The following is an 11,707-nucleotide window of genomic DNA, read 5'->3' on the forward strand; positions in this document are numbered from 1 at the left end:
TGGAAGACTTTAAGCGTGATTGGCAACTTGGCTTCTTTCGGGTACCAAAATTTCAAAATTAATTGGATGGCACCACCAAAGGCAAATGGAACGCTTTTAACAAATGAATCGTCATCGCAAAACTCAAGTGAAAAGTTGGATGGATTATATAAATTATAAAATCTAGTGGATTCAAGTTAGAAAACAAGTCAATATGGACGGATTGAAGGTTCAAAGAATGAGGCGAAGTTAGAAAGAGATTTCCCACTAAGCTGAGGAAAATAAGCATGGGTTGGCCACTGTACTAAAAGTTGATTCTAAGTTTCCACTAGCAAATATAATTAGATAGTAAGTAAGACTTTACTTTGAGATGGCAAAAGTTTGACATTTCTCGTATGAGGCATCGGATTTGAAGGATCGCCACTGTGATACTGCTTGAAATTCAGTGCTTTTGAAATATTAGTAGTTTTGTTTCTAAATAGTAATGGTTAAGTATATAATAGCATGTTAATTAAATTCGTAAACAATGATAAACAAACATTTCTATTAAGCACTATGAAATAAACATTCATATTAAATCTAAATGTCCCACTATTAATCTGAAGTTTATATGAGTTATTATTTGAGATTGCTTTTATAAATTAATATTTTAAAAAATAAAAGTTTGTCTGGAAGGAATATTCAAAGAGCACTTGGTGGAACACTAAAAACTGGGGCAGAAATTTTAGTCATCCAGTGACATATAGTATTTCACCCATCTCAATTTGTTCGGCATGCTAATTTGATCCATTCTCTCATCTAATCAAACTTGATGATCAACTTTTAAAATTAAAATTTAACTATTCAAAAACTACGTAAAGGTATTTTAGGTTAAAACTACACTAGTATCAAAATGTTTTAAAAAATTTAGGGATAAAGAAATTGTATATGATAAATTCTTTTTAACAGAATGGAAAGGACCATCAATATAATGAGTGTGAATTCAACAATCAACACACACAGCTAGAGCGCACACAGTTATACCAATTGCCTAGCTTTATATATTTAGTGCCTGTCCCTACTTGGATTCAGTTTTGACTCCTAAAGGTCGATGTCTGTTTTATTTCAACAAATTTTTATAGTGGAGAATATAATATACAAAACATATTATATTCTTTTTGTCATAACAGGGGGAATATAATATGTCCCCGGCGTCGATGGATAACAAAGTGATGGGAAATTGCTCATCAATTATCCCATCCTTACTTTAAATGTTTAAATGTAGCACTACATTTTTGTAAACAAATCTCCTCCCATTCGCTCAAACAAAATGAGGATATCATTACTGGAGAAAACCTCCTCTTCTCAGCTTCTAGCATTTTCGTTATTTTTTCACTCATGCTTAGCCATGAATATCAGCACTGATCAATCTTCTCTTCTAGCCTTGAAAGCCCACATCACTTCAGACCCTTATCGCATTCTTTCAACAAACTGGTCTTCTTCTACCTCTGTTTGTAGCTGGATTGGAATCGCTTGTGGCTCTCGTCATCATAGAGTGATTAAACTGAATATTTCAGACATGGGGTTTACTGGTACCATCCCACCACAACTTGGCAACCTTTCTTTTCTTATTTCTCTTGATCTAAGCTACAACAATTTCCAGGGTGAACTTCCACCAGAGTTCACTCGTTTGGAAAAGTTGAGAACCATTAATCTTAGTTTCAACAACTTCACTGGAGAAATTCCTAAATTTCTAGGTGATTTACAAGACCTTCAAATGTTCGCCATTAAAAACAATAGTTTCAGTGGGTTCATTCCTTCTTCTATCGCAAACATGAAGAATCTTGGATTCCTTAATTTAAGATACAACAATCTGGAAGGAAATATTCCTTTAGGAATAGCCACTCTTCAGAGTTTGAAATGGTTAAGCTTTGGATTCAATAAGCTCAATGGCTCTAATGTGCTCTCCATATTTAACATCTCGACACTGGAATATTTGGATCTCAGAAATGCCGGTTTAACTGGTGATCTTCCATCTGATTTGTGTCGTCGCCTTCCAAGATTGCAAAGGCTTGGACTTAACTTCAACATGTTAAGTGGAGAGATACCAAGAAGTATATCAGAATGCTCGGAACTTCAAGTCCTATTGTTGTTGCAAAATAACTTGATTGGAGCAATTCCAAGACAACTTGGGAAATTACAGCTGCTGCAAATCTTAGCTCTTGGGTTTAACAAATTACAAGGTATCTTTTTATTTTTTATTTTTTATAAATAGTTATTGGGAAGCTATCAAGACCATAATCAAACTAGAATAGCAAGTTGTGCATATGAATCTTAGTTATCCAGTTATCAACAGGGCACTTCACTCTATTAGAACTTTAAACAATGTCTTTTCTTTAAATCTTGGTTGCATGTGTTGAAACAGTTCGAAAACTTTGTACAATGCAACCAATAGTTGCTGATTAGAGGAATCTCCACTGATGAACAGAAGCCCTGGAACAAGTTAATACAAGTATTTAACCATGCATTTCAACTTTGCCTTTGGCATTTCTGGTACAAGAAAATTCTGAAAATTTGGAATATGTAGAGTGGGAAGACTTTAAATTCATAAGGTCCAAGGCATTTTCGCTCCATTTTGATTGATAACTGGATGTTTGAAGCGTCAAAAACCATTAATTCATATAGTCTACATATATTTCAGCTCAGTTATTGGTTCTTGATAACATTTTCATACACGGAAATGATCAGAAATAGAACAGAAAGGGAAAGGGGCTTCTATTTAATTAAGAAGCGTACTTTAACAGAAGTTCAGCTACTAACTTGACCATATGTCCATATCCAAGTGGCATCGTTAAAAATGATCATCACTGGGTATCTCATACTTCAATGACAAAATATAAACACACGCAGCTGCATTGAGCTTTTCTTAGTATATTCTTACATCAGACTACTTAAAATATCTTCCTGTGACCATACACCATTATTTTTATCCCCTGAAATAACTCAACTTGTAGCATTAGGCACAGCGGCAGCTCTAGTCTTATTTTGAGCTAAATTACTTCTAATCCAGCAACGTTACTTAAATCAGTTCATGATTTATTTTTTTAAATCTTTCTGCTTAACAATTTACAGGCACAATTCCTGATGAGATTGGTCATCTTTATAACTTGAAGCGATTGGGCATGGAAAAAAATAAATTAACGGGCTCAATTCCTTTAACCATATTCAACATTTCATCACTTCAAGTTTTATCAATGTGGGACAACAAGCTTGAAGGACCTCTACCGAGAGAGGTCGGAAATTTGACTATGCTTAATGTACTTGATCTGGGAGTCAATAACCTGACAGGTATTGAATAATATTTAATCAGACAAGATATTGGAATTCTAGTTCTTCAAATACTTCTACTGATAATAATCTTACGGAATTTTGCAGGTGTACTTCCAGATGAGATCGGTAACCTTCAACAGTTGCTGCAGCTTAAGTTGGATTTCAATACCTTTAGTGGGTCGATCCCTGCTAGTATCTTCAATATGTCAAGTCTTGTATCTTTTTCACTCACACAAAACCACATTTCAGGTAATCTTCCTTCCACTATAGGCCATAGATTACCCGATCTTGAACGAATTTTTCTAGGTGCGAACAACATTAATGGCTTTTTACCTAGTTCTATCTCAAATTTGTCTAAGCTTACCATTCTCGAACTCAGTGCAAATGAACTCACAGGTTCAGTTCCTGACTCTCTAGGAAACTTAAGATTTATTGAAATTCTCAACTTGCAAGACAACTCCTTTACTAGTGAATCTTCACCACTGAGCTTTATTACTCCTTTGGCCAATTGTAAACACTTGAGAGAATTGATATTGTCTCTTAATCCCCTAAATGCAATGCTTCCAAAGTCCATCGGCAATCTTTCTTCTCTTCAAATATTTGAGGCAGATGGATGTAACCTCAGGGGCCATGTTCCCATTGAAATCGGATATTTGAGAAATTTATCTTATTTGAAGCTGGAAGACAATGACTTGACTGGCATTGTCCCCAGAACAATAAGTTCTTTGAAAAAACTTCAACAGTTTTCACTTGGAGCAAACAAAATAAGTGGTCCTTTCCCGAATGGTTTGTGTGAGCTATCCAACTTGGGTTTGTTAAACCTTTCACAAAATCAAATGCAGGGAAGTATTCCTCGATGCTTGGGGGATGTGACTTCCCTAAGGGAGGTTTATCTTGATTCCAACAGCTTCACCGCTGGCATACCTTCAAGTCTGTGGAACCTCAAAGACATCTTGAAGCTGAACTTGTCTTCTAATATCTTCAATGGCTCTTTACCACTTGAAGTTGGAAACCTCAAGGCTGCAATAATTCTAGATCTTTCCTGGAACCAAATCTCAGGCAACATTCCTAATACATTAGGAAGTCTACAGAAATTGACTCAACTGTCTTTAGCTCATAACAGGATTGAAGGATCTATTCCTGAGACATTTGGAGAACTGATAAATTTGGAAGCATTGGATCTTTCATATAATAATATGTCTGGTGTTATTCCAAAGTCATTAGAGGCACTTAAGCAACTAGACTCCTTTAATGTCTCATTCAATAGGTTACACGGGGAAATTCCGAATGGAGGACCTTTTGCTGATCTCCCTTACCAGTCTTTTGTGTCAAACGAAGGATTATGTGGTAACCCTCAAATGCATGTTCAGGCCTGTCATGGTAAATCAAAGAAAAGAATCGTGGTATTTATCGTCGTTGTCTCTTCTGTTATTGCTTTAGTAGGCCTTGCTTCAGTGATAGTTTTCATGTTGAAGAGACGTCATGGTAAAACAATCAAAGCTGATGATGAGTGGTTGCTAGATGTAGCACCACAAAGATTTTCCTATTATGATCTTCAAAGAGCAACTCGGGACTTTGATGGAAACAACTTGCTAGGTAGTGGAAGTTTTGGTTCTGTTTACAAGGGGGCATTAACAGATGGGATGATTGTAGCTGTTAAAGTTTTCAATGTGCAGATGGAAGGTACATTTCAAACCTTTGATAGAGAATGTGAAATTTTGCGGAATCTTCGTCACAGAAATCTCACCAAGATCATTAGCAGCTGTTGTAAGTTGGATTTTAAAGCATTGGTACTTGAGTACATGCCAAATGAGAGCTTAGACAAGTTGCTATATTCTCGAGATTATTTTTTAAACATAAAGCAAAGATTGAATATCATGCTTGATGTTGCATCTGCTCTGGAATATCTCCATCATAGTTACTCGGTACCTGTTATTCACTGTGATCTGAAGCCTAGTAACGTCTTGCTTGACAAAGACATGGTGGGACACCTGACTGACTTTGGCATTGCAAAACTCTTAACAAAAGAAGAATCCATTGCTCATACTACAACCTTTGCCACAATTGGTTACATTGCCCCAGGTGATTTTTTTTTATTTAAGGTGTGACAAGATTTTCGATTAACACATTATAAGTTAGTTACTGATATTTAATTTTTCATTTTCAGAGTATGGACTGGAAGGTCTTATATCCAAGAGGTCTGATGTTTATAGTTATGGTATCATGTTGCTGGAAACTTTTACAAAGAAGAAACCTAACAATGAAATGTTCACGGGAGATTTGGATTTGAGAAGCTTTGTGCATAATTCACTTCCTGATAAGCTGGATCAAATCATAGATGACGACTTACTAACACTAGATGACGAAAACATAAGTGAAAAGTTGCAATGTGTGGCATCAGTTATGGAGTTAGCCATGAATTGCACAGCTAAATCTCCTGGTGAAAGGATGAACATGACTGATGTTGTAGCAGCATTGAAAAAGATCAAAGATCGGCTTTCTTCCTATTATGGAACGACCTAATGAATTGACAACAGGTACTCTCCAAATCCTATTTGCGAAGAGAAAAACAAGTTATGAAGGTCACCGGCATTAATCATCACTAATTGTTTCTCGAATGCTATTGCAAAAGATTGGGTTGCTTTAGGAAGTTAAAGGCATGGAAGCTCATTTACTTCATACTTCGAGAAGTTACTATAATTTTGGAGACTACTGTTACTAAAAGCCGCAGATAGCTAACTTGTGTACCTTTTTTTTTTTGTTAATGGTTAATATTAGCTTTAAGAATTTAAGCTTTATCCTCCATTTTTGTGCATAATCATTACTAAAGCATTGTTTCCTTTTCCTCATTCTTTACCAATCTTATATACTACTCCATGGCATGTTATACTTGTCTCTCTTGTGTAGCAACGAAGAGAGCCTTTCCATTATCTAACTTTTCCAAGTATCCTTCCAATTAAATATACAAATGAATCCAATATCTCTCTCACCTTGATGTAGATTCTTCTTGTTTATTGTCTCCCATATTTGACACAAATATTATTTAATAGCTGACGACACAAATCAAGATTATTTCCTTTCTGATGTAGAAGATCAGACTAAGCTGCAACTACAGAGCATACTCAGACAGAACCTTGACTCAGTTACCAAGATAAATCTTTTCTGATGTGGAAGATCAGACTATGCTGCAACCACAGAGCATACTTAGACAGTACCTTGGCTCTGATACCAATTGTTGCGGAAGCCAAATGTATATAGTGTGAATAAGTCACAACTACTATACCAAAAATTATGACAGCCACCAAATAATAAATAAGACAATAAAGCAACAATAAAGGGAACACCAGAATTTACGAGGTTCGGCTAATTTTGCTTACTCCTCGGACACAACCAATATTTTATTTCACTCCAAAAATACAAGTGAAATAATACTAAAGAGAGAAGATACAAATGCCTTAAACAGATGAGAAGGCAAATGAGAGGTGTGTTTAAATCCTAAACATTAAGCCTTCTTTTATATGGGGAAAATCCCCCAACTATTGCTAACCCACCGATGTGGGAAGCTGAAATATTTGACATTTCAACAAATCTCCACCTTGGCAAAAATTCCACGTCTTCAATTTTCTCTCTATAACAAATTTTGGTTGTGTCTTCATCTTCAATCTTCAGTGTTCAACAATGTTGATCAAATCCAAACAATGTTGAAACTTGACCGCAGTCACCACCTTTGTCAGCATATCAGCAGGATTCTCCGTAGTATGAATTTTCTTCACCGTGACTCCACCTTCTTCTATGATTTCTCGTACGAAATGATACCGAACATCAATGTGCTTCGTCCTTGCATGATAAACTTGGTTCTTCGCTAATTGAATAGCACTTTGACTATCACAAAAAATTGTGATACCTTTTTGTTCAACACCAAGCTCCTTTAGCAATCCTTGAAGCCAAATTGCCTCTTTCACAGCCTCTGTAATAGCCATGTACTCTGCCTCTGTTGTAGACAAAGCAACTGTTGACTGCAAAGTAGACTTCCAACTAACTGGTGCCTTTGCAAAAGTAAACACATAACCAGTAGTTGATCTTCGTTTGTCCATATCACCCGCAAAATCTGAGTCACAATATCCAACTACAAACTGATTGTCTTCCTGCTCAAAAACTAACCCGACATCTACAGTATTATGAATATACCGTAGAATCCACTTCACAGCTTGCCAATGCTCCTTCCCTGGATTGTGCATATATCTGCTAATAACTCCAACAGCTTGTGAAATGTCAGGCCTTGTGCAAACCATTGCATACATCAAGCTACCAACAACATTTGCGTATGGTACCTTTGACATATACTCTCGTTCAGCTTCATCCATTGGCGACATAGTAGTACTTAGCTTAAAATGGGGAGCAAGTGGAGTACTAACTGGCTTAGTCTTGTCATCTATGCCAAAACGTTGTAGTACTCTCTTCAAATATTCTTTCTGAGATAAACAGAGTTTCTTTGAACGTCTATCTCTAATTATCTCCATGCCAAGAATTTTCTTTGCCTCACCCAGATCCTTCATCTCGAACTCCTTCTTCAGTTGAATCTTCAACTTATCAATTTCTTCCGAATTCTTGGAAGCTATCAACATATCATCAACATATAGGAGAAGATATACAAAGGAACCATCTTTAAGCTTGTGCAAATACACACAATGATCGTATTTGCTTCTCTTGTACCCTTGCCGCAACATAAACTCGTCAAATCGCTTGTACCATTGTCTAGAAGATTGTTTCAATCCGTACAACGATTTTTCAAGTTTGCACACCATATTTTCTTTTCCAGCAACTTTGAATCCTTCTGGCTGAGTCATGTAGATTTCCTCCTCCAAGTTTCCATGTAAAAACGCAGTTTTTACATCCATCTGAACTAGTTCCAAATCCAATTGTGCTACCAAAGCCAACATAATTCTAATGGAGGAATGTTTTACAACTGGAGAAAACACTTCATTGTAATCAATTCCCTCCTTTTGAGCATATCCTTTGGCCACCAATCTTGCTTTGTAGCGAACATCTAATTGGTTAGGAAATCCTTCTTTCTTTGTACCCATTTGCACCCAATTGCTTTCTTTTCCTTCGGGAGATTGGCCAATCTCCATGTATGATTCTGATGAAGGGACTGTATTTCATCATTCATGACAATCCTCCACTTATCTTCTTCTGAACTTTGGACTGCGTCTTTATAAGTGGTAGGAACATCATCAGCTACAATTGAGGTTGCACAAGCAACTGTCTCTATGAGACGAACAGGTTTCGTTATTGTTCTTTTTGGCCTGCTGGTTGCTATTGATTCAAGTTGTTGTTGAGGTTCCTGAGTTGGAATCTCCTCTACTGGCTCTCCTTCCAGAGGGTAATCTTCATTTGTTTCCTCCTCTGCTTCTTGTGTAGGAAAAATAAATTTTCCCTCAAACTCCACCTGCTTAGAAGCACCTTTATTTTGTTTGGTGTCTTCTGTTACCTTATTTACCATAGCAGATTCATCAAAGGTAACATCCCTGCTGAATATTACTTTCTTTGTCATAGGACACCATAAGCGATATCCTTTGACTCCAGAAGTAATTCCCATAAAAATAGCCTTCTTTGCCCTTGGATCCAATTTTGACTCCGTCACATGATAATATGCAGTTGAGCCAAACACGTGCAAAGAGTTATAATCTACAGCAGGTTTTCCGTACCATTTTTCAAATGGTGTTTTGCCATCAATAGCAGCAGATGGTAAGTGATTAATGAGGTGGCATGCATATGTAACTGCCTCAGCCCAAAATTCTTTGCCCAAGCCAGCATTGGACAACATACACCGTACCTTCTCCAGCAAGGTCCGGTTCATACGTTCAGCCACTCCATTCTGTTGTGGTGTATGTCTGACAGTGAAGTGTCGGACGATGCCATCATTTTGACAGACCTTATTGAAATGATCATTTTTGTATTCACCTCCATTGTCTGTGCGAATACACTTGATCCTCTTGCCTGTTTGATTCTCCACCATCGTCTTCCATTTGAGAAAAATTCCCAGCACTTCATCTTTGTTTTTCATTGTATACACCCACACTCTTCGAGAAAAATCATCAACAAAGGTTACAAAATAGTGTTTCCCACCCAATGAAGGTGTTTTGGAAGGACCCCAAACATCAGAGTGTACATAATCCAAAATGCCTTTAGTATTATGGATCGCTGTACCAAATTTAACCCTTGTCTGTTTCCCTTTGACACAATGCTCACAAAACTCCAAGTTGCAAGCCTTTACTCCTTTTAACAATCCTTGATCTGATAGAGTTTTCAAGGATTTTCCTCCAGCATGTCCCAAGCGCATGTGCCATAGCTTGGTTGCTTCTGCCTCTTTGTCGTCACTGGATGTCACTGTCGCTGTCCCAATAACTGTACTGCCACGATAGCGGTACATATTATTATTCTTCCGATTAGCCTTCATTACCACTAGTGCACCGGAGCATACTCTCATCACTCCATTTTCTGCAATGATTTTGAACCCTTTTGATTCTAGGGCTCCCACAGAGATGAGATTCTTCTTCAAATCCGGTACATATCGAACATCTGTTAATATTCTGATCATTCCATCATGGTTCCTTAATCGTATTGAACCAATGCCATATGAGGTAAGAGGGTTGTTATCCGCTGTGTGGACGACTCCATATTCTCCTTCTTGAAATTCCACGAACCAGTCCCTGTTGGGACACATATGATAGCTACAAGCCGAGTCCATCAACCATATGTCTGATGATGTTGATGACTCTGTTGTAACTAATGAGAAGTCTGAATCATCACAATCAGCTACATTTGAATCCATAATGGCCTTTCCATTGTTATGTTTGGCCTTATTCTTCAACTTCGGACAGTCTTTCTTCCAGTGCCCTTTTTCTCGACAAAAGGCACATTCATCTTTGCTGGGTCTGGATCTTGACTTGGATCTTCCCTTCTTTGTCCTCGTTTGACTTTGAGGACGACCCCTCACAAATAGTGCTTCTCCTTCTCCGCCCTTCTGTTTTTCTCGCTTTCTTTGTTCATAGCTGTACAAAGCCGAACAAACTTCTCTGAGAGAAACTTCGTCATTTCCATGGAGTAGAGTAGTTTCAAGGTGCTCGTACTCATCAGGAAGTGACGCCAACAACATCAAGGCCAAGTCACCATCATCATAAGTTGTATCCATATTTTGCAAATCTGTGACCAACTTATTGAAACTGGTGATATGTTCATTCATCGTGGTACCAGGAACATAGGTGAAGTGAAACAGTCTCTTCTTCATGTACAATTTATTTTGACTGTTTTTCTTCAAAAATTTATCCTCCAGTGCTTTCCATAATCTACTTGCAGAAGTTTCCTTTGTGTATGGATATTTCTGCTCTCTAGCAAGGTAGGATCGAATGGTACCGCAAGCAACACGATTGATAATTCTCCAATCTTCTTCTCCAATAGCATCTGGTCTCTTTTCTTCAATAGCAAGATCTAGCCCTTGTTGAAAAAGGACATCTAGAACCTCGCCTTGCCACATCCCAAAATGTCCGGACCCGTCAAATATTTCTACCGCAAATTTCGCATTTGACACAATTCTTGTCATAAGCGAAGATGCCAATGATGACGTATTGTTGACACTTGATGTAGATTCTTCTTGTTTATTGTCTCCCATCTTTGACACAAATATTATTTAATAGCTGACGACACAAATCAAGATTATTTCCTTTCTGGTGTGGAAGATCAGACTAAGCTGCAACCACAGAGCATACTAAGACAGAATCTTGACACAGTTACCAAGATAAATCTTTTCTGATGTGGAAGATCAGACTATGCTGCAACCACAGAGCATACTAAGACAGTACCTTGGCTCTGATACCAATTGTTGCGGAAGCCAAATGTATATAGTGTGAATAAGTCACAACTACTATACCAAAAATTATGACAGCCACCAAATAATAAATAAGACAATAAAGCAACAATAAAGGGAACACCAGAATTTACGAAGTTCGGCTAATTTTGCTTACTCCTCGGACACAACCAATATTTTATTTCACTCCAAAAATACAAGTGAAATAATACTAAAGAGAGAAGATACAAATGCCTTAAACATATGAGAAGGCAAATGAGAGGTATGTTTAAATCCTAAACATTAAACCTTCTTTTATAGGGGGAAAATCCCTCCAACTATTGCTAACCCACCGATGTGGGAAGCTGAAATATTTAACATTTCAACAGTGGTGAGTCTTATGTACAGTGCATTCCTACATTAAGGAATCAACAGAATTCCCTGCTTCTTTTAAGCAACATAGTATTCCCCATTACTTTAGACTTGTCTCCACAAGCGACATTGTTGAATTTCAGTCATTTACCCATTACTTTAGTCGTCTACTCAGTGAAAATTTGTGTTTCGATCAGCACG

The 11,707-nt window shown here is 37.3% G+C and overlaps 1 protein-coding gene across 1 annotated transcript; it reads left to right on the top strand.

The window, feature by feature from the left end:
- Positions 1-592: 592 nt before the first annotated feature.
- On the top strand, positions 593-6,086 carry LOC104217434 (probable LRR receptor-like serine/threonine-protein kinase At3g47570). The gene is made up of 4 exons (XM_009767689.2): positions 593-2,201; positions 3,091-3,306; positions 3,394-5,370; positions 5,456-6,086. The coding sequence occupies exons 1-4, from the start codon at positions 1,289-1,291 to the stop codon at positions 5,809-5,811; spliced, it is 3,462 nt and encodes a 1,153-aa protein (XP_009765991.1). The 5' UTR covers positions 593-1,288; the 3' UTR covers positions 5,812-6,086.
- Positions 6,087-11,707: the final 5,621 nt, after the last annotated feature.

The sequence above is a fragment of the Nicotiana sylvestris genome, chromosome 2 (genome assembly GCF_000393655.2).
Source record: "Nicotiana sylvestris chromosome 2, ASM39365v2, whole genome shotgun sequence".
Lineage (NCBI taxonomy): Eukaryota > Viridiplantae > Streptophyta > Magnoliopsida > Solanales > Solanaceae > Nicotiana > Nicotiana sylvestris.

Bases quoted from the DNA above. Each gene is read 5' to 3' on its own strand.
- LOC104217434 (XM_009767689.2), top strand. From the start codon at position 1,289: ATGAGGATATCATTACTGGAGAAAACCTCCTCTTCTCAGCTTCTAGCA. The intron at 3,307-3,393 runs GTATTGAATAAT...GGAATTTTGCAG, and splicing joins GGGAGTCAATAACCTGACAG to GTGTACTTCCAGATGAGATC. The intron at 5,371-5,455 runs GTGATTTTTTTT...TTTCATTTTCAG, and splicing joins AATTGGTTACATTGCCCCAG to AGTATGGACTGGAAGGTCTT.